General features: G+C 33.7%; 4 protein-coding genes across 8 annotated transcripts; 3 read left to right on the top strand and 1 right to left on the bottom strand.

Annotated features, from left to right (window-relative positions):
• The first annotated feature begins 63 nt into the window (after nucleotides 1–63).
• Nucleotides 64–3,291, top strand: LOC111313344 (protein LEAD-SENSITIVE 1-like). The gene is made up of 2 exons (XM_022914008.2): nucleotides 64–702; nucleotides 2,363–3,291. The coding sequence occupies exons 1-2, from the start codon at nucleotides 609–611 to the stop codon at nucleotides 3,052–3,054; spliced, it is 786 nt and encodes a 261-aa protein (XP_022769743.2). The 5' UTR covers nucleotides 64–608; the 3' UTR covers nucleotides 3,055–3,291.
• A 1,167-nt stretch (nucleotides 3,292–4,458) lies between these two features.
• LOC111313966 (uncharacterized) lies at nucleotides 4,459–7,357 on the top strand. The gene is made up of 3 exons (XM_022914886.2): nucleotides 4,459–5,024; nucleotides 5,966–6,114; nucleotides 6,975–7,357. Exons 1-3 carry the CDS (start codon nucleotides 4,839–4,841, stop codon nucleotides 7,111–7,113), a joined length of 474 nt encoding a protein of 157 aa, XP_022770621.1. The 5' UTR covers nucleotides 4,459–4,838; the 3' UTR covers nucleotides 7,114–7,357.
• A 1,482-nt stretch (nucleotides 7,358–8,839) lies between these two features.
• Nucleotides 8,840–10,925, bottom strand: DAG2 (Dof-type zinc finger DNA-binding family protein). Of its 5 annotated transcripts, none has more exons than XM_022914885.2 (3): nucleotides 10,669–10,835; nucleotides 9,742–10,141; nucleotides 9,199–9,663 (listed from the first exon to the last, which is right to left on the bottom strand). In XM_022914885.2, the coding sequence occupies exons 1-3, from the start codon at nucleotides 10,690–10,692 to the stop codon at nucleotides 9,350–9,352; spliced, it is 738 nt and encodes a 245-aa protein (XP_022770620.2). In that variant the 5' UTR covers nucleotides 10,693–10,835; the 3' UTR covers nucleotides 9,199–9,349. The 5 variants fall into 5 exon arrangements, with proteins under 5 accessions (XP_022770616.2, XP_022770618.2, XP_089609249.1 ...); XM_089753122.1 differs by lacking the exon at nucleotides 10,669–10,835 and adding an exon at nucleotides 10,431–10,612; XM_022914881.2 differs by having other exon boundaries at nucleotides 8,840–10,141; nucleotides 10,669–10,918.
• Nucleotides 10,926–20,641: 9,716 nt separating this feature from the next.
• Nucleotides 20,642–21,969, top strand: LOC111313342 (transcription factor MYB123-like). Its single transcript, XM_022914007.2, has 2 exons — nucleotides 20,642–21,002; nucleotides 21,123–21,969. Exons 1-2 carry the CDS (start codon nucleotides 20,870–20,872, stop codon nucleotides 21,848–21,850), a joined length of 861 nt encoding a protein of 286 aa, XP_022769742.2. The 5' UTR covers nucleotides 20,642–20,869; the 3' UTR covers nucleotides 21,851–21,969.
• The last annotated feature ends 689 nt before the right edge of the window (nucleotides 21,970–22,658 follow it).

The following is a 22,658-nucleotide window of genomic DNA, read 5'->3' as shown; positions in this document are numbered from 1 at the left end:
TTTATATATTCTTCCAAATGCTGTTCAGGTTTACATATAAACGCATAGAAAGGCAAGGAATGAAGGAAACTTCCTAATGTAGGAAGGAACCCAAAGCCCTTTACTTCGTTGTTTCCTTGCCTTTTTCCCTGGGTAACGGCAACCCTTTATCTTTTCATTGTCTTGGGCCCTTAAACATGCTTAAAATCCTAAGCTTGATAAACTTCCTCTGCCTCATGGTGGTGGATTTAAATTCCAAACTTACCCTTTCTTAGTCAAGAGAGGAAAGGAAAGGGAAAGAAAAAAGGAAAAAGCAAGAGAATTTGTTCATCATCAATGATCATTTGTATATTCCCATTACAAGAACAATGATGGTGACTTTTTAAAAAGAAAAAACAAATAAATCCAAAGGCACCGATGTATGGTCAATTTAGCAACCGTTGTTGAGGGAACGACTCGGTCAGCCAATAAGATTAAGCCACGCTACTAAGAATACAAAGGCTTAATTATGTCGGGTCTACCATAAGCTGTGTTTTGCTTTACCAAAGCAGAGCTACATTATCCGAGGCAAAGAAGCAGAGCAGAAGAAGGAGAAGGGGAGGCAGGCGAAAGAGTTAAAAGGGTGAAAAATGGGTCTGCTTACAAACAGAGTAGAGAAAAATGAGATCAAACCAGGAGATCATATTTATACTTACAGAGCTGTTTTCGCCTATTCTCACCATGGTATCTGCTCTCTCCTTTGACTTGAATTTGGACTTCGGAAATTATGGTTTTCTTCTTTCCTTTTAAAAACAAAAAAAAAAATGGAAACTTTTTTCATTGTGATTTGTGCATTTATCTCGGTTTCTGGGTTTCATTTTCTTATTTTGTTCCACCATTTTGCCTGCTTCAATTTACCTTCTCTTTGTTGTAAATTTGAATAATGTTTGATAATTTGCGGCGATTCCCTCTTGCAAGCCTTGTTTATGGGTCTTTTTGACCATTTTTGTGCCAATATAATTCCCGTGTCTTCGTAACGTGCTGGAAAAAGTTACTCATTTCTCTTTTTTTTCTTGCATATGTGAAATTTGCTTCAAAAGTTCTGAAACTGAAAATGGTCTTATTAATTAGGATACCTTTCCTCGTCATTGGCTGTTCTTTGGATGTCTAGGAATTGACATATTCTGATTTCTGTCTGTTGGAGGTGTTCTAAGTTGATTTTTTTTCTTTTCCTACAAGTAATGGTGCAGATCGATAATATTTAAGGTAAATGGAGTAAATAAAAAACTTTAATCCCTTTTTAAATCTGGTGAATGGAGTTCTTAGCAGTTGAAGATATATAATGGTGGTTTAAAATTTCACCATTCATAGGTGGTCTCTTTCTTAAGCTGCTGGAATGTTATCATTGGCAGTTCATCTTTTTTTGACTTTTTCTTTTGAATCAAGATTTGGCTATGGTCGAATTAGCTATTGTAAAGTCTTCTGTAGAAAGTAATTTTTACAGAGATCAAGTAGTTGCTTGATAGTGGCGTTGAGGATAATCAAATAATGTCATGTCAGTATGAAGAGGTTCATTTACTAGCACTTTGGAAAAGTCTACAGTTCTTAGCTTGCAAAGTCATGAGGACAATCTGTCTCTGCCACTAGCCCACAGCCAGAATCCTAAATGGTGCAGCTATTTGAAAAATATTAGATGTGTTTCACTCTCTCCTCTCTTGTTGTTCAGAAGTAGCATTGTCATTTTAATCCCAATAATGATCCCTTTAGCCATAAAGTTTTAGGGCCATTCTATTTGCCCCATAGGTTAACGACTTAAAACTTGAAATTTAGCTGATATTTGTGGACTCCCCAGTTATTCATTTGTTGGTGGTTTAAGACTGAACTTACGGCTTCATCAACTGAATTATGTTTTGAGGAGTCGTATCATCTTTCTCAAGATTTCTTCACTTTGTAGGATTACTGCCGTAATCTGATTGTTAGGATTCCTAAGGATATCTATGGTTCTTGCTTCTTATTCCTATATTTGTAAGACTGAAGCAATCTTGTTCGATTTCCAGGTTATTATGAATTAGTAAGCAAATATAATTATGATTCCATGGTCAAAATCCTCAGTTACCCAATCCTTGCATAAATCCTTTCTTTATCAAGTTTATGATCAGTTTGTTATTCGACCATTTTTTTTTTGGCCAAAAGTTTGTTATTCTAACTTAATACCTTATGGCTTTGTTCCACGTAGTTTAGAGGTATCTTCAAACTTTTCAAGGATATATTACATTGATGAAAACAGTACTTAGACAATAGATGAGGTTGTGAGATGTTTACTAAAGCAGTTCCTTGTATGCACATGGTTGAATAAATTAAGCTCAATATTATGCATGCACTTGTTGAATGTCAAATCATGTAGGTATCTTTGTTGGTGGAAGCAAGGTGGTTCATTTTAGACCTGAACGTAACTTAGATTCCAGCATTGAGACATCTTCTGATCTATATGATCCTATATCCCCCGGATCATCTTGTCCAACTTTTCCTGATTGTGGCTTCCGGCAGCCAAACAGTGGGGTAGTACTCTCATGTCTGGATTGCTTCCTTCGAAATGGATCTCTCTACTGCTTCGAATATGGGGTGACCCCATCCGTTTTCCTTGCCAAAGTGCGTGGAGGCACATGCACCACAGCAGTGTCTGACCCTCCTGAAATGGTTATCCATCGGGCCATGTATCTTCTTCAAAATGGATTTGGAAATTATGACATATTCCAGAATAACTGTGAGGACTTTGCACTGTATTGCAAAACCGGTCTTCTGATTATGGACAATCTAGGGGTTGGAAGAAGTGGTCAGGCCTCTTCTATTATTGGTGCCCCCTTGGCCGCTCTTCTTTCTTCTCCGCTAAAGTTGTTGATGCCAAGTCCTGTAGGTGTAGCAACAGTTACAGCTGGGATGTACTGCATGAGCAGGTTTGCAACAGATATAGGTGTTCGAAGTGATGTGACCAAGGTGGCGGTCGAGGATTTGGCTGTGAACCAAGGCTGGGCGGGGCATCATGATGAAGCAGCAGAAGAAAATGAGGCTTCTAACAGACAACTTGTGACATTGTGACATGATGTGAATTTCTTGTGCATGGGATGCTGCTGGGTACATACTTCATTTTCCAGCACAATAAATCATTAGCTGAGATCTTGATTGAACTCATAATGTGATTCTCTCCTCCAAGTCTCTCTCTGCTCATGACTTTTATCATTTTTTTAGACTACTTTCTAGCTGTTTAAATTGTGTTGTATTCAGAAAGAACTTGAACTAAAGATTAATGAAGCCAGTGACAGTGGTTGCTTGTTATTTATTCTTTCATACCTAAGGTGAGTATGAGGTGTATAAAAGTGTGCAAATAATGTTTTCCTAACATATATATATTGATTCTAGTATCTTTCATACTTAGGCATTTTAAATTGAAATTACGTTGATGGTATTGGGGATAAAGCAATCAATTATAAGACGAGATATAAAGTGTGGTCCATTCTTCAGGAATTTGACATCAGAAAATTTGAGGAAACACTATGGCGAAATTTCATAAGTAATCCACTCCTCTCCCATGTAAGTTCAAGGAGGCTTCCTCCTCTATTATTATTCTAATAAGCCCACTGACCACCTGCCACATCTTCTATATTTTCCAAGCTCAAGCAACTGCATCAACGTTATGGGCCATAACGTTGTTGTCGGAACGAACGAACGAACGAACGAACAATTAAGTAATGAGATCACTGGGTCAGCTTGAGCCTAGTGGTCCTGAGCGATGAACATCTAAACTGGCTCCATTGCAACTTTTAACTGTAAAATCCGTGGGCTGAAGTTGAGCCCAAACATATCAACTTATCAAATAAGAAATTACTATTAGTTAAAAGAGCTTGACATAATGAATACCGATATTGATATTACTTCATTATTTTTTATTAGAAGATTATTTATTTGTCATCAATTATTATTTAAAATTAATCACATTAAAATTAAATATTACATTAATTAATATAATTTAGATATTATATTAAAAATTTTTAAAACTTAAATATTTTATTAAAGTTTAAAATTTGTTCATAAAATTAACAAAAAAAAAAAAAAAATCCCGCACCAATAACTAATCATTCGTGGAAAATGAGATTTGTGAGGAAAGAGCCTTATCCCAAAATTAGTCAAAGAATTTTAGAAATAGTTAGAAGGTGAATCTTTTGGCTAATAATTAAATGCTCCCTCTTTTGGTTGCAGCCAAATAGATACTAATTTTTTTTTCCCTTCAGTAATCACATGGAAAACTAAAATTGGTCAAAATTTATGCCCATCTAACATTGTATTCAAAATGATATATTCTTAGACACACAGCTACAAATTTTGGGATCAGACAGACTCTTGCTTTGTAATGTAATATGTAATCATCATTTCCATTCTTTAAAAAAAAAATGGAATTGTCCCAAATAATGGTCATAAAAGAAAACAAATTCAAAGTAATAAACTAAACCACAGAAAATAGATGTAGCCATGGAGGGGACATTCTTAACATAAATAAATAGGGTAGCAGCTACAACAAATTTCAGTGGTTACCTATTCCAAAGGAAGAAGGAAAATAAAAACTCGACGTAAGTCGTTCATTTTGGGGGGTAGAGATCACAGTCATTGTTGCCACGCCATCCTTTTATTCTTCCTTCATCGTCGTCTTCTACAAAAAGGAAGCTCTTGAGGGGTCTCGGGGTTTTTTGCCTTTCAGATTCCTGAATAAATCAAATACCCAAAGAAGCAAAGTCTTTCAACTATTTTTTATATAAATCGATCAAATCCAAAAGGACAGGGTTGCTTGAGAAAGGGGAAGTCTGGTATTTGGTGGGTATTGAAAATAAATGGCGAATCTGTATGTGAAAGCGGTGCCACCGGCGGATCTGAATCGGAACACGGAGTGGTTTATGTACCCTGGAGTATGGACTACCTATATTCTAATCCTCTTCTTCTCGTGGCTTCTTTTTCTCTCCATCTTCGGTTGCTCTCCTGGCATGGCTTGGACCATCGTCAATCTCTCCCATTTCCTCGTACGTTTTCTTTTTTTTTTTCTTTAATTTTCTTATTGTATTGAATGTTCAATTGGGTTTCTTTTTATGCATGCAAAATCCCCTTTTTCTTTTTGGATTTTATTCTTGTTGAAATTGGCTTTGTATGGGTTGTTTTGAAGGTTTTGAAGGGTGTTTGTTTCCCCCTTTTTTTATACTTTATGTTTCTTAATAATATAAAACGGGATATGTTGTTGCAATTTCCTTTGGTTCTTTTGTCGTTAGTTGATTTATTTTTGTTTTAAGCTGTGATGAGACTGTAATTCTGAATCGCTGCATCATTTTTATCATTTTGTGTCTTACTTGTCATAGAGCAATTGTTTAAAGATTGAACTTTGCCTTGTTTTGCTGCCTGCACATTTTTGGGAACTGAATCCTATCTAGTGATGTAGTGTTTGGGGATATTTGATGAGCATCAGATGGATCATTCTCTGAGAATCTGTTTTGAGTTGAGATATAGGGTGGCATATATTCAAGTTCTTGGTTCCTACGCATTTCCACATGTCTCTACACCATAAATTATGCTTTTGCTAATGCAAACTTTGTCCAGGTTGAACAGTTTGGCAGCTTGGCTAAATATTTGACCGATACTAGTATTTTTGGACTTTCTTATTCATCTGTATATGTCTGTTTGTGAAGTGCTTTATCTGCTGGTTCATTTTCTATTCTACATTAACTTATTAGAAAGTCAGCATCTTTTTAATCAATTGAAGTTTTTTAATAATGACAATGGATGAATGATGACTAATTAATTTCTGTGTTTAAAATCCTCATGGTAGTTTAATCTAGCAGATCTTATGCTTCTTTTTTCTGGTGACGCTCTTATTTACTTATTCTTTCACTTTTTATATTCAGTTCCAGAACCTGACCAATATGCTTAACAGTTATCTGAACCAACATTTTGGTATTGGTCATATTTTCAGGTCACATACCACTTCTTTCACTGGAAGAAGGGAACCCCATTTGCTGAAGATCAAGGGATTTACAATGGCTTGACTTGGTGGGAGCAGATAGACAATGGAAAGCAGCTTACACGTAACAGAAAGTTTCTGACTGTTGTACCTGTTGTGCTGTAAGACTTCTCATATGATATTTTACAACTTTTCTGTAACTTGCTGATGAGCTTATTCTATTATTTTGTGTTGTATATCTGTAAATTATGTGTATGCGCTTGATCATTCTCAATCATTAAATGTTGATTATTCAGCCTTTTCTTTTTTTTTTTCCCATAATTGAATGTTAATAACAATAATTTTATGCACTGATGTCAACTGGTTGTTTTTAGTAATTTTTTCTCCCCGTCATCCGTATATTAGCCCTTGACACTAAGATTGGTGCTAATTTTTGCATCATTGTTTAGACTAATACTACTTGTGATGCTTTTTTTTTTTATAAGACATTCATCAAGAAAATCCTGCCTTATTTAAATGGTTTATCAGCACTTTTTCTTGGAATTTATTTCAATACTCAAGATAAATTGGAAACTTGGTCCATAGGTAAATGGAATGGCCAAGGCCTTCGAGGTAATAGGTTTAAATCTCCCACCCTCTGTGTGTGTGTGAATAGATTGTTTGGTATTGAAAAGACAAAAAGAGAAGAACCTCTATCCTGCAATTAGATTTTAGTTTTGCTATGGGATCCAGGAGATTAAGATTGCAGACTCTGTTCAATTTGGTGCAGACTTGCGCAATGCGGTTTCCTCAGACAAGTCTAATTAATTGCCCTACAAACTGGACATCGACTATATTTGGATAGATAATAGCAACAGCTTTTCATCCTTGATTCTCGTGCTGCTTTTAGGAACCACCTTGACATGAGTTCATGCATAATTCATGGTCTTCTTGTTTTGCCGTAGAAAATTTGCTGTTTTTATTCTAGTTGGATTTATTTGCTGAAGTCAGACATTTAGTCACCATTTTTGTTTTCTGACAGGTACTTGATAGCCTCTCATACAACCGACTACCAACATCCTATGCTCTTTTTGAATACACTTGCAGTGATTGTGCTTGTCGTTGCCAAGTTCCCCAACATGCACAAGGTCCGGATCTTTGGAATCAATGCAGACAAGTGATTGGGCCTCGTGTTTAAGCATCGTTGGTTTTACCGGCTAGAAAGCCACCCCTCCTTCCCCTCTGTTAAAACAATGGGTATATCTTTGTATAGGACATTTTGAAGGTGTAATGTATTTTTTTTCCCTGCTGAATTTGCTGACTGCATTTACAAGTTTTCTCTGATCATGAAGGAATAAAATATGTATCAAGTTATCTTTGTACAGTATAGAAATCTAATGTATCCGAAATATCATTATACTCTTATCAGCGTATCACATATCTTCATACTGTTATTTTGTTGTATTTTCATATCTGTGAATCTCTTATTGCAGCTGATCGAACATACAGGAGAGCCGGGTGTTAAAATGCCACGGCTCAGCCTGGACTCACCATTTCGTTTTATATATTACTACTTTGAAAATGGGTGTTATTGTTATTGGATTGAAAATGCAGTCGCCTTTTAAGGGAGTTTTCAGAAACAAAACCCTGCAGGCATCCTGAAGAAGAAAGGCATATCAGCCAACAGAAAGAGTTGAAAGAGCAGAGCAACATAGATTGACTTAATACTGAGCTTTACCTTAGTGGCCTTTCTATCGTGTTATATGTCCATTTCTAAATCAGTTTTTAGTGTAAAAGAATATGCAATTTACTGCTTGGAACCTGTGTAATCACAAGATTGTATTGAAAAGTGAAACCAAGAGCTGTTCAAATTTAAAAACAACGAATTATCAAAATATATCTATACTTCACGCATCTTGTGACAGGCTGCTTTTTTTTTTTTTGGGGGGGGGGGGTGGGGGGTGGGGAAGGAAATGAAATTTCTTTTCTTTCTACAAATTATCCTATTTTAACTCCCAATTGAAATACAAATGATCTTACTTTGTACACAAAATGGGATTAATCTTTCTTCTAAAGAACAAAGATACTCACAAATTAAATAAAAAAATAGTGGCAATTGCTTTCAATCTGATGTATTTGTAGGAATTCCACCATAACTGGTATGGCATAAAAAGTGACGTGATTCCAACCACAATTTTTTAGATTCGAGAAGAATAAATAAATAAATAATTAATTAAATAGGAGCCAACAACTAACGCCGTGGAAGAAGCCAAATTTATGAACAAAGATTTGATAACGTGATAAAGACAACCATCGTAACACTAGAAAAACAAAACATTTTTTTCTAGATTTTCTAGATGGGATTGACTTCTCAGAATGGAATGTTTCTGTAACAACAAAGTGTGGGGCAGCTTTGTCACATTTTTCTTCCTCTGAATATTTAAATTGGATAATTTTAAATATAATATAATAATACAAGATAATAACATGATGTAAAAAATATAAAAATAATATAAATTTAAATTTTTAATAAAATTTTTGTTATATTTAAAATATTAATATAAATTTAATATAATAATTTTATTTAATATATATTTAATATAATATAAATACACAAATTATCATATTTAAATTATTTTCATTCTTAAAGAAATGGGATATAACGTTAGAGCTGCTAGCTGCCTCTTCAAATGGCTTTAAATTAAACTTAGTGGGCATCAAAAAATAAAAATTAAGTACTATAGTTGGAGTAGGTAAACTGGTTTTTTCAAAGTACAATTTGCTAATTGTTCCCAAATAAGACTTGGGTGGCACATGGCAGGTGGGATGCCTTTGTATTGTAGTTTCCTATTCAAAAGGTTCACCACCGATCTTTAATTAAGGTCTTTCAATGCTGCCAATGAGATGTTAGAAGCATAAATGGAGTGAATTTCATAGGAGCCAGTCATCCGGAAAAGGAAAAAAATTTAAGGCCATCACCCACGTTGGAATCTAAGTGAAGGGCAAACAGCAATAATAATTGGCCTTGCAATTAATAGTACGATGGAGCGTCTTCAATGGTATGTCAAGAAACTCCGAGTTTTGAAAACAAACTTTCCCTCTATGCCTAGCCTACAAACTAGAAACCAATTATTTGAACAACTCTTTAGATTCAGACACAACACTGTAGCAGTCCTAGTTCTGATACAAAATCACAGCCCAGTGTTCACTTTTCTTTTTCTTCCATCCACACGTAAACATAGGACAGCCTATTGAAACCAAACCCAAATGGCTCCAATCCGTTTACGTTGTTCAGAGGTGAGAAGGAAATAAAAGCAAAGAAAACCATTACGTATCCTATAATCTGTTAGTTCTAAACAACTTTAAACGGGGAATCAACCATGTGAAAAGAGTGGGAAAAAGCAGTTCCTTCTTTCTTTACCATGATCCTCCACCTAACATTCCATTGTTCCAATATCCAGCTGAATTGCAATGTCCCTTATTTTGGTCAACTTCATTTGTGCTTGAAATTGGCTTCATTTCTTCAAAAGGGAAGAAAAGCCTTCCTCCATTCTCTTGAACACCATGGATACCAGCCCTACTTCCATGTCCATCAATTGAAAAACCAAGGATCGGTTTATAGTCTTGCATAGAGAATCCAGTTGAGTACAGTGTAGTTGAGTCTGGTGTCGGTGCTGGAATGAAAGAATTCAATCCCCTTGGTGCCATTCCAGTCCTGAGCAGTTCCAAAGCTGAAAGGGGGGATGAAGTATTGCAAGAAGAGGAGTAGTTGTTTTCAATTTTAGATACCTGTAGATATTGGGACATACCATGACTCTCTTGCATAGCAGGGAAAGCCAGATTAAGATCCTGGCTTTTATGGGACTTTGGCTGTGAGAAACTTGGTGGGTTTAGATCAGGAACTTTGGCCGCAGCTGAAGAAGATGACGAGCTTGATATTGTAGATCTTTTGTTCTTTCTCGAACCACCTCCAACAGGAACATTCCTGAGCGACCCACCTTCAGTCCAGTACCTTCTGCAAGTCTTGCAGAAGTATCTTGGCTGAGTGAGGCTGTAATTGTTGTAGTAACAGAACTTGGTGTTGGTAGAGTTACATCTTGGGCAATTCAATTGCTCTGGTGGCCTTGTCTTTCTCTCTAACATTCCCCTTGTGCATGTATTAGAAACCATCTCTTCCATGGGCTTCACCAAACCAATATCCTGAAGACCCTAGACATATATGAAAGAGAGAGAGCAGTCATTTCACTAGCAAGACAACAGGCCAGGAAGAACATAAATACCAAAATTAACCTGAAACAGAAGAGAGAAAACAAGCAAACACACAAAACAAGGTAGGCTTTTTACCAGCTAAATTTTATTGAAAACAAGAAAATTAATAATAACAAACAAAACCTTTTCCATCGCTTTATCAGCCATATCACAATAAAGAAAAAAATATGGAAAAAAATAAAAGAAAAAGTGCAGCCTTTTGTGTTCCAAGAACAAAATTAAACTTCACCTTCCAAAAAGGATTGATCATCCTCATACTTATGGTACTTGCACCCTCCATGAATATAATTGAGAACGAATGAAAAGAGAAAGAAAATATAGCTTTTATTGTCTGAAAAAGATATCGGAGCTTGATTTTTATTAATCTATAAAAAAGAAAAAAAAAAGTACAAAAAAAAAGAAACTCTAGAACAGAATAAAAGCTCAATTCAATTGTGAGAAAAAAATTCAGGATCAAATCCACCTACCTGTGACCACTTAACAGCATCCATTAACTCAGAAGATGAAAAGTGAGGAGAAAAAGAAAACAAAGTGATGATTTCACAGAGAGAGAAATAAAGATAGAAAGAGAATTAACCTCCTTTGTTTGTCTGCAGCTCCTCTCTTTAGTGCAAGAAAGAATGTTTTAGACTGTTTCTCTGCTCGCTTTATGTGTCGTTTTCACTTTATGAATGACGAAAAGAAGAAAAGAGAGGTGCGTTTGTTTTGACTACTCATAAATATTAACATTAATTCTGTTTTGGTCATATTTTATATGAGGAATTTCTGCTTGATTTTATTTAAAACGACTAAATGTATATATTTGTTTATTGACTGTTGGTGGAATTATGAGTGTGTGTACTGTAGTGGGTTTCTCCTTTTTGACCTGATAAAGGGAAAAGTCTTTATTCTTGTTCCTCTCCTGTCGCTTCTTTCAGTGTTTCTCCGAAGGACCATTCATGAGTAGTAAGAGGTTTGGTTTTGTTTTGTTTGATCTATCAAAAGTATAAGATTTTGATCGCACAACCACTCCCTGTTAACTTGTCAAAAGATCCTCTCCGCTGCTTCTACTTTCTCATGTTCTTAAAAGCAGTTCCTTTAGTTTGCTTGCAGTTAAAGTAATCTATGATTCACTTAATTTTTTAATCTACATTCTCTTATATAGGAAACCGTTTCTCTTCTTCTTTATATAGTCTGAAAATGGTATTAGTTCATCAAAGCAACAAATTTTATCAAGTTTCCAAGACCATTTCCGTCTCTAAAACATAACTTCATGGTTCTTTAAGTCTAAAAGTATGCCATGGCAAGTAAAGAATTAATTGAGTCTCCAGGCTCGGTTACAAAATGAAACTACTCCATACCCTTGTTCGAAGTTGCTTTTTCAGTTTCAGGATTATGCCTTGTAATTTAAAAGTAATAGAATTTCCATTTGCAAAAAAATTCCACATGTAGAAATCCAAAATGAAAATGATGGCATAACAAAAGTTACCTCGTCAAGAATACTTTTACTCGATCAAAAGAGAGAAAAAGAAAAAGTTTTGTACAGAATAAAATTGAATGTTGATGGAGGGAGCCGACAAAGGGAAACGTGGGGCCCAAATAATGCGATAGGATGAGAAAAAAATATTTGTTGTTTCAGCAGTAGTAGAAATGGTAACAATTTTTTTTTTGCTTCTTTTCCTGTGATGATGACATTTGGTTTCGAATTCTTCGAAACAGCCAAAGACTCAAAATCTCAGTGCCTGTTCCAGTTTGGTTACAACTTACAATCAACCGCTCTCTTCCCCGACACAAATGAACTTGGAAACCCCCTTGCATTTTCTTCCTTCTTTCGTTCATTGTAGTTTCACATTGTTAAGACATGACACCACTACTAAAAGATTATATCCTTCTTTTCCCCGTCATCACTCCGCTTTCATGTACGAGACACGTGAATAAACCAATTTAAATTGTTCATGAACGCGTTAAGCTTGTCAAGTTACACTTGAATGAAAAAAATAAAATAATTTAATTAACATGTAAATTTATCGGTTTATGAATAAAATCTACTTTAAAAATTAATTTAATTAATTTATATGATTATTTTAATAGATAATATTTAATAATTTTAATTTTTAATATGTTTAATTTTTTTCCTATCCTAAATTAATGCTTAATAATTTCAAAATTCACAAAGACGTTTATATATGAAAATGTTTGGATTATCTTTAGTGATTATACAAACGAAGCTACACAATAGTAAATGATAGAGTAAGATAATTCATGGAATTTATCAATTTATAAATGAAAATTATGTTATTTAAAAATGAGTTTATATTTGATATATTATTATAATATAAAATTTATATATTATTAATAAATCATATGATATTAATTTATTAATAAATTTTTTAAAAATAAAGCTTTTGTGATTTTATTTTAAGAGTAAACAAAATTTCATATTTAATTATTTATAAAATATTATTATCTGATTTATTTTAGTGATCTAATTTAAATTCAAAATTTACTCTTGATTCAAATTTAAAGTTTACACGTGTCAACTTATATATATATATATATATATGTGGTTGGGTTATCTATAATGATTATCAAATTTTCATTTTACAACCAAAAGCCAAATCTTTGTCTTTGAATTTCAATTTTAGCCAAAACTTTAATTATTTTTTTTCTCAAAACAAAATGATGTATGTCGTTTAATTGCAGCGGAAAAAAGGCTCTTTCTACGTAATTATAAAGAAACCTTTTTATGTCCCCTAGAAAAGATAAATTTGTGTGTACTATCCAACCAAACAATCAACAGGTAAAACCACTTTCTAGTTTCGAAGAAAATAGAAGAACAGGATGGAAATGGAAAGTAGCGTTTCAATGCACAGATGCTTTGGTGGCTAAGCTATGAATAAAATTTATTCGCAGCGACAGGTTCAAGGTTGATGGCTTCATTTGAATGATTTTAACGTGTAACACATGGCTGTGGTGCTCTACACGTCATTGGCGCTTTTTTCGACCGTTCACTTAATCTGCTCTACACTTGTTTCAGTCAACCTTCGTAGTAATCACGCCAATGAATGAACGTATTCACATGGCCTTTTTCCTGGAAAAAATAACTCTAAACGCCCCTGTTTTACGGCTTCACTGTTTCCAGGGTTGGTGATCAGCGGTTGAAGTTTTTAGTGCGTTTCGAGCATTTTAGATGCTACTGGCTACACTCTTGACCAAAAAATCACTGGGACACTGTCCTTTCTTGGGTAATGATTTGCCAGGGAGGAATTAGGGGCCAATTCCGATGAAAGGCCTCAACGAAATAGTTGGCAGGCCGCAGACAATAAACTTAAAAAGATAAAAAAAAAAAAGAAGAGAAAGAGAAGAACCATCCATTAAAGTCCCAATTCTCTGGTTGTTTTCGTTAACCTAAAAAGTGAGTCAAGAAGAAAGACCCATTGCTTTACACCATTAGAATTACATAACAATATCTATGTTTTATTGATCTTTTGTCCAATGATTCAAAATCAGTAATAATATGGTTTCTTTATTTTTTTTCCCTCATACATCTAGCTAGAATGAAAAAAAAAATCATTTAATTTGAAAAAAAGGTGTAAGATTTTTTATTTGGACGATATGAATTTTAACTGTAAATCTATTACTTATAATGTTAGGTGTTTACGGAGCTGTAAGGTTTTTCCATATGTTTAACCTTGAAAAATATGGACTGGAACCCATCAAATATTGGGTCCAGTTTCGACTATCACTCAACTGAGCCAGGCTAAAGGATTTCAAATACTTCAGCCTGAAGCCTTGAAACTAAGCAGGCCTGGGTTATGTGGCTTTCGATTTGAGCCCTGATTAGGTTTGACCTTGAGCGTGCCAGTTCCTACCCTTATTGACAGCAAATCAAGTGTGAAGGTAAGAGGAATCTGTGAAAATTTTCTGTTTGCATATCAACATTCTTCGGAAAATGTATATAATGGTTCTCGTAATAATGAGAATATAGAACACAGACTATTAATATCGATATGAAAAATGTATATAATGATTCTCATAATAATGAGAATATGGAACACAGACTATCAATATCGATGTGTGTATATATATATATATATATATGTAGTTAAAGGGGAAGCAAAAGTGACGTTAATGTAACCAGATAGGCAGATGTGCCACGTGATAATGATTTATTTCAATCAGTAACCCAGAAATGCTTTTTAAATGATCATGATTCATGATCGGTGAACAGTGGATGGGATCTATAATTTTGGACCGAAGCAAGAGAGTTTTCTCAACAGTTCATTTCAGTTGTCGACATCACATTCATCGTGAGGCTTCAGCAACACTTTTTGCAAGAAAATCGCATTTGTGAGAGCCCCAGTATATATGCTTTTGTATGGTTTACCACTTTCGAAAATTTTTTTCTGTTGGTTTCTGATGTGAAGCAGATTTTAGAGTAGGGTGTTAAGGCTATTCCTGGTTTCTAGCCTTGCCTCTGTATTATTCCATTTCTCTTGACCCAATATTTTATGCTCTCTGCTGAAACAAAGAACACAGAAAAGATTCATTGACTCCAAGCTAAAATGAACTTCTGGTTTATATTTGCCATGTTAACATCCTAAATTTGTCATGGCCGTGAATAGTTTATAGTACCACATTTTAGCAAAATGTGAATAGAATCATCCAAATTTCATATTAAAATGCAATGGTTAGAAAGATGAAGTTTAAGATTCAATTGAACTAAGCAACAGCCAACAAGCGTTAAAGTTATTTTGGTGGTTAGCATACGTGGCTAAACCCATTTGCTCCCTTGCCTTATTTGGCTCTGGCAAAACACTTTACTGAAAATGCGATTTTTTTGGCCTAAATTTCCCCCTCCTCTCTCCCATAATGCGGAGATGATCAATTCAAGCCTTTGTCCGGCACAAGTGGGAAGATCAGCAAACGCAGCCAAGCTGGATTGAGAAAGACAGCAGGCCTTGCTCTCTGGCCCGGCATGTCCTGGCGGCTGGCGAATCTTTTACGATGCTAAATGTGGTTAATTTCCATGCTTTGGCATTTATTGATAACCGTCGTCAACACACCAACTCTATATCGTTCTTTGGCCCCTTAGTTAATATATTATGGCGGCTGCTTGCATTCTCTTAAGTGGATACATTCGAGTGATATGCGACATTTGGATTGTTCTACTGTCACTAAGCCAAGCTAAGTCTTCTGTCTTCAACCTAGGAGAAGTATTTGGTTTACAAGACGTTGGCTTGCTAGCCTCAACCCTTGTGATGCAGGCAAGTCTTAAGTAGTCATAATTAACTAATGCACAAGCTTTGTATTTAATTTTTTATTACCCTTGAAACAATTGCAAGGGTTGATTATAGAAAAGAAAATTTTGCACAGAGGATCTGATGTTTCTCTTTCTTTTTTTTTGGTGAAAAATTATCCCACGTATCATTTCAAGTGTAATATACTTTTGTGAAAAGAAAAAAAAAAGAATTAGTGTTTGAGGTAGAAGTTACTGGGGTGCCAGAATTTGTAAAATATATGCAAACGCATTAAATTTGAATGGTGAATGTACGATCAAGTTTTGATGTATGTTTTTATCTATGCTTTCAGAGTAAGAATTAGTTTTTGCGAGGGCGAAACGGCATCAATTTTTCCCCTTTTGTTAGTCGTAGTTTTGGGCCGAGTTTTCCTAGGAAAACGACTGTTCTTTTCATTCTCTTTTGAGGCTTTCAGCAAAATGTTCATCAAGGGAACAAAAATGTCAGAGGAATTGATTAGGATAGCAGAACCTATCTTCTTTGACTGCAAGTGGGCTAGGAGGCTAGCCCTGCTGCTAAGTAAATGAAAGGCTGCATGCAGTCGCTTTGGCTGGTGGATTTTGACCTTTCCTTTTTGGAGTCTCATTACTCAGTCAGAAACCAGAATCAATTATGGGGTATGATCAATTCAAGGAGCACAAATTTCAATCACTAAAATGTCAGACTAATATAATACTTACCAATGTTTGAAGAAATAGAAAAAGAGAGAGAACAGGGAGTATTACACTACTACTGGAACAGGAATGGTGATATTATAATAGTTCTCCTGACCAGTAACTTATATGCGCAAAATTCCAAGTAGTACAATTTTTTGGCCAGACAAGTTGTGGGTATTCTTTTTTTCTTGGTGTGCTGGTTGGGGGTGAAAGTAAACTATCAATCGTGTTAGCTAGTCCATCGCTTTACTGCAAACGGGTCATGGAAGGAAATTAAGACTCTTCTTTTTTTTTTCTTCTTCTTCTTCGTTTGTCTTGTTATTACTCAGTCAGAAACCAGAATCAATTATGGGTTATGATCAATTCACGGATCACAAATTCAATCACTAAAATGTCCCACAAATATAATACTTACCAATGTTTGAAGAAATAGAGAAAGACAGAGAACAGGGAGTATTACAATAGTACTGGAACAGGACTGGTGATATTTATAATAGTAATGTTTACAAGTACTTTACAAGTGCAAAATTCCAAGTAGTACATGTTTTGCGGCCAGACAAGTGGTGGTCATTCTTTTTTCTTGGTGTGCTTGTTGGGGTGAAAGTAAACTATTAATCGTCCTAGCTAGTCCATTTCTTTACTGCAAACGGATCATGGAAGGAAATTAGGACTTTTCTTTTTTTTCTTCTTCTTCTTCGTTTGTCTTGTTCTTACTAGTACTAATTTTTCTGGTGCATATGGGGGTAGCATTTTCAGGGCGGTCAATGGCGTTCCATGGCCTTCAGCTGGGGTAACTCTACTTCTAGTGGCAATTTTGTTGTCTTTTATTGCTTGCCAATTGCCAGATAGGAGGAGAACATAAAACTGTGCAAGACTTTTGGAACTTCCTACTTCACATCTGCTCGGCTTTTCTCGGATCCGCTCTTGATTACAAATCGAACTCTTAGTGCTTAGGTGGAATTTAAATGCATTAATTTACCATGATGCGGAAGGTTGGAAATCATGGAAAACATTGGAATATTATATAGTATTAATTTTTGTAAACAACCTTCACCGGTTCTTTATCAAGTTGCCAATGAAGAATGAATGCTTGGCCTATTCGTGGATGGCCTGTCACTCAATTTTCAGATAGTACTCTTTTCTTTGGTCACTTGGAGTCTACAGTTCCGAATATGCTTTCCCTGGTAGCTTTCATGAAAGGCAAATTTGAACATTAATTCATGTTGGGTCGTACCTACTACAATCAGAATGAGCGGTGAACCATATTTGCAAGGGTAAGGGTGAGTGATCCAGATGTACTACTTTTATTTTTATCTAGTTTTCATGTAATAACACTAGTTAAGTGTACCCAAAAAACCTAAAAGAAGCCCGCGTCTCAATTAGAATGGCGCAACAGAATAGATATTCGTTAAATTTTTATGCATTTGTAATAAAATTTTATTAATTTTTATGGTATTTAAAATTATTAAAATATTTAATTAAATTTAATATTATTATTTAAATTATATTTCAACTAAATAAATGCTATCTATTAAATATTTGATTCTTTAAATTTTTTCTTAAATATAAAATAAATAAGAACTAAAATTTAAATTTTAAGTTTACTTTTAATTAATAACAAACAAAATTTATTTATTATAGTTCAAATCTTTCATAAACATAAAATTTTACATATTTTACATATTTAAATTAAAAATAAATTTAGGCATAAATTCAAATACAGGATATTATTCATTAAAACTTAAAATATTTGAATATTACAATGATTAAATATTACTATTAAAACTTTATCAAATTCAACATAAATGATAAATTTTTTATCTAAATCTAATAATTATCATTTATAAATATTTGAATTCGATGTAATCAATCGAATAATATAGGATCTCTATTTATTTAATTGGTATCATCAAAATAATCAAGAATATATATATATAAAAGAGGAAGAGTTCGAGGAATAAATTTATATTTTTTTAATTATTAAATTTAATATATTTAAAAGATAAGATTAAAATTTTTATATTTTTTTAATGTATTAAAATTAATAATTAAAAAATATTAAATTAAAAATTTTCTCTTTCTATATATACATTAACTAGCATATGGCTTGGCTGTGGTCATCCGGGCAAAGACGTGACCTCCAATCATCAAAATTGCACATGTTTTAGGTTTTTTTTTTAACTACAGTCGATGAGCTGCCGACCACTGGTTTCCTCTGCAGTAGCGTCACGGACTCGAGGTCAGAATCATTTGGGATTCCAATTCCCATTTATGATAGTAGTAATATCTTACCAAAAAAAACAAAAAGATAGCAATAATATAATACAATAAAGAACAGAAATCAATAATTACCTCCCATAATTAAGGACGTTGGATTAATTATTTAGAGCTTCAGCAAGCTAACTATTCAACAGTTGTATGTTTCTTATATGAGTATTTAATTTAGTTTCATGCACGTTTTTCTTTTCTCCTCTACGATCTTTCCCTTGTAATTTATTCTCTTGTTGTATCTCTAGGGAACCTAAATTACAACATAATTATAAATTATCAATGTAAAATCAAAAAATTTGTCAGCATTTAGATGAAAACGCTGGAAAATTTAGATAAAAGGATGTGATACGGTCACATGTGATTCAATAATATATGGAGCGGGAGAGCCTTTCAATGCGTCAAATTTAAAAAAAAAAATGCAAAACAAGCCAATTAAATTCTTGGGATTTAAATGTTTAAAATTCTTGGGTTTTCGAGGCATTAATTAATATTTACATACATAAAAAATTTAATTTTTTTATTTTTCTTGTTGATTTATTAATAACATACAACTAAGTAGATAAATGAATTAATAATATGGATAAATGGCTGTTATTATAATATTTATATATTGATGATATATTAAATATAAAACCGTTAATCACTCTCTTTTTAGTTGAAATTTAATTTAATTTCAAATATTTATATTTGGAAAAAACAAAAAAAAAAACCCAATGTAACTTGAAAATGATGGTGGACTCATATATATTTGTAAATAATTTACTGTTTCAATGCTTAATTATGGCTTAGTGCACCGCTAGTATGTAGCTATTCAGTTTAGTAATTAAAAAGCTTCCTTAAATCGAAGCTTAAACCCTTAATTAACAAAGGGTCCCAAAATTTTCCTTCATTACTATTTCCATTAATTAATTTTCATTTCACTAATTTATGATACTATATTGTCCCATCCATCGGTCGGTTCATTGAAGTGTCAGGTTGTATAAATTAATAAATGTGATAATTTAATTTGGATCAGATTCAATTTTTTTAAAATATTATTATAAAATTTGTAAATTTATTTTGAATTCAAAATAAAATTTTATCAATTTTATTCAATTTGATTTATTAATTTTTAATTTTTATATATTATTTTAATATAAAAATTTAATATATTTAAGTAGATTTTAATATAAAATTATTATTTTTATTTTATAAAAATTTAATATATATAAAAATTAAAAAATATTTTTTTTATTTGATTTTTTTTTTACTTTTAAATCCATATGAACTTAATAGATATATTGAATATTCAAACTTAATCAAAACCAAATAGAAAAAATTCGAATAGAATATTATAGCTTTGAATTGATTTTTGAAATTTTAGATTATTTTTCTCATCTTTATAAATTAGGACCCCAAATATTTCTTTTGATAGGAAACTTTCTTGTTTCATGAATGAATAAACAAATTTCGGAATTTCCTATATAAAAGAAAAGGAGAAAACCCAAAAAAGAAAAAAGTTACAGCTATTTAGTATTAGTGTAGACCAAAAGAAAATTAAACACAAAAAGGAACGGAAGATTAATAATTTATAAATAAACATAAAAAATTAGTACTAAGTAAAATTGAACTTCATTGATCATTTAATTAATATGGACCTTAAACTTGATCATCATATATGTTTCCATTGATCAGATGACGATGAAGAGGTGTATGTTTTGAATTTAGCATCTCCATTTAAAGCTTAGATTTGGTCAAAATACTCCATGACATACCATATTGAAAAGAAATTAAAAAAGGAAAGACGATGCAAAAGGACGGCAGGTAGCAAAAAAAATGACGAAACTAATGAAAATTTTGAAATGGAAATAATTTTGATTTTGACCTTACACTTTCCACGTGATGGACGGCCGTAATTGAGGAGCAGCCATGTAAGGATAGCAATCTAGTGCGAGCCAGGGACGTACAGTTTGGGTGCGAGGGATTGAGGATTGAGAAGGGCAGGTAGGGGGAAGGGTCGTTGAGTTACGTGTGAAAATTTCACTCGAAGTATAATTTTGATCGCGTGCTTTGTAAATGATAGCATACCGGACCAACGGCTCTTCGACTGTAACCCTTCGTTTACAACCAAATCAAGTTTGCCAAAATGCAAATATATATTTTAACTTATAAATATTCATATAAATATTTTAACGCATTAAAATATAATAAATAAATTTGTCATATAAATATTCATTTATCTAGGCGGTTTTAAAAGGCTTGAGCCAAAGCTTTTGGGACTCGTGGTGCTTAGACCATCACTCTCTCTCTCTCGAATCCTTTGCTCTGTCTTCTTGCTCTCTCTCTCTCTCTCTCTCTTTCTCAGTTGTTTCAATGTTTGAAAAGTATTTGAGACAGATACAGAGAGAGTAAGTGAGTTGAGTTGCTTGAAAGCAAAAAAAAAAAAAAAAAAAGGGTAGAAGAATAAAAACAGAGAGAGAGAGATGGGAAGGGCTCCTTGTTGTTCTAAAGTTGGGTTGCATAGGGGTCCATGGACTCCAAGAGAAGACACATTGCTTGTCAAGTACATTCAAGCCCATGGTGAGGGTCACTGGAGATCGCTTCCTAAGAAAGCTGGTAATTGAATTCATTAATTATAAGTTATGATTAATAATTAGTTCACTATTTCCTTTGGAGAATGATTTCTTTTTCTTGTCAATTGTCATGTGCATGTTTTTTTCAATGGTGAATTTGCAGGGTTACTTAGGTGTGGAAAGAGTTGCAGGCTGAGATGGATGAACTATCTAAGACCGGATATTAAGAGAGGGAATATATCACCAGATGAGGATGATCTTATCATCAGATTACATTCCCTTCTCGGCAACCGGTGGTCTCTCATTGCCGGGAGACTTCCTGGTCGAACCGATAACGAGATTAAAAATTACTGGAACACCCATCTCAGCAAAAGACTTCTAAGCCAAGGAACTGACCCTGATACCCACAAGAACCTATCAGAGCCAGTAGTTCAAGAAGTGAAGAACAGAAAAAAAAGCCGAGGCAGCATTAACAAGAAGCAGAACAAGAAGAGCAAAACAAAACAAATAGTTGAGCCTGCAGAAAAGCCCAAAGTCCATCTCCCAAAGCCCATAAGGGTCACTTCTTTCTCTTTACCAAGAAATGACAGCTTTGACCAATGTAATACATTTAGCACCGTGTCTTCCACCCAAGGAGGGGAGGGAGGATTAGAACTTGTACGAGTCCCTTGGTCAGAATATATCAACAACAATGAAAATGGAACCGGCTTTCTTTCTGCTTATGATGATCATGATCTTGTTAACGGCTCAGATTTCGAGTGCCACTCTCATGTAGCAGCAAATGAAGATGATACTTCTCTAGAGAAGCTTTACGAAGAGTATCTGCAGCTTCTGAAAACAAACGAAGATCCAGCGCAGTTGGATTCTTTCGCTGAATCATTTCTGATCTGATAGAAAACAAAAAGAAAAAAAGAAAGGTGGGATATTGTTCTTATCAAGTAATTATGTGTGCATGTCAAATAGTTCAAGCTTAATTTTCTCCCAATAAAGTTGGTTGAAGTTGAATCTTAGCTTTCGTGTCACGTGCTCACCTTCTAGCCATAAGTATTTAGTAATAACAAGGGAACATATCAATCTAACATGTACTTATATATATATATATCCTAATAATTGATCGACATTTATATTACTTATATTCTGTAACATGTGGGCCAGAAGTTGATGAATATATTGATTTGTATATGAGAATAAAGAGTTGCATGGTGATGAACAGATCAAGCCAGAGTTGAAACTTCTTGATTTGTTGACATGATAATCATAAAACTCGAATTCCAATATCATAAAGTCACTTCCCAAAAGTCTGACTCCGGTTGTATAGTCCATTGGAGAGGATCTCCCTTCCTCGTCTCTGAGCAAACTTTTTTCAACTGATCATTTCTAATAAAATTTTATTAAAATATTCTGATTTATATATTAATCATCTTTGCAGAGTAAACGAAGGTGTTTGTCTTTATATGTTTCAAGGAAAAACAAATGGCGGTTAATTTTTCCTTTAGGAACATTGTGGGGGGGGGGGGGGGGTGTTGGGATCTATATAATCATGTCATGCTTATTTGTTGCAACAGTAACAGTACTCTCGATCTGAACACTACAATCTGCAATATTTCAATTACATCTTCAGGAGATTAATTATGGTTGCTTCCCATCAAATGGTCAAAACTAATGTGGACAATACATTACTAATGCACTAAATATAGAA

Source organism: Durio zibethinus, chromosome 23, assembly GCF_047325235.1.
Source record: "Durio zibethinus cultivar Kanyao isolate XHJ-2024 chromosome 23, ASM4732523v1, whole genome shotgun sequence".
NCBI classification, from domain to species: domain Eukaryota; kingdom Viridiplantae; phylum Streptophyta; class Magnoliopsida; order Malvales; family Malvaceae; genus Durio; species Durio zibethinus.
This window is presented reverse-complemented; position numbering and strand designations above follow the sequence as displayed.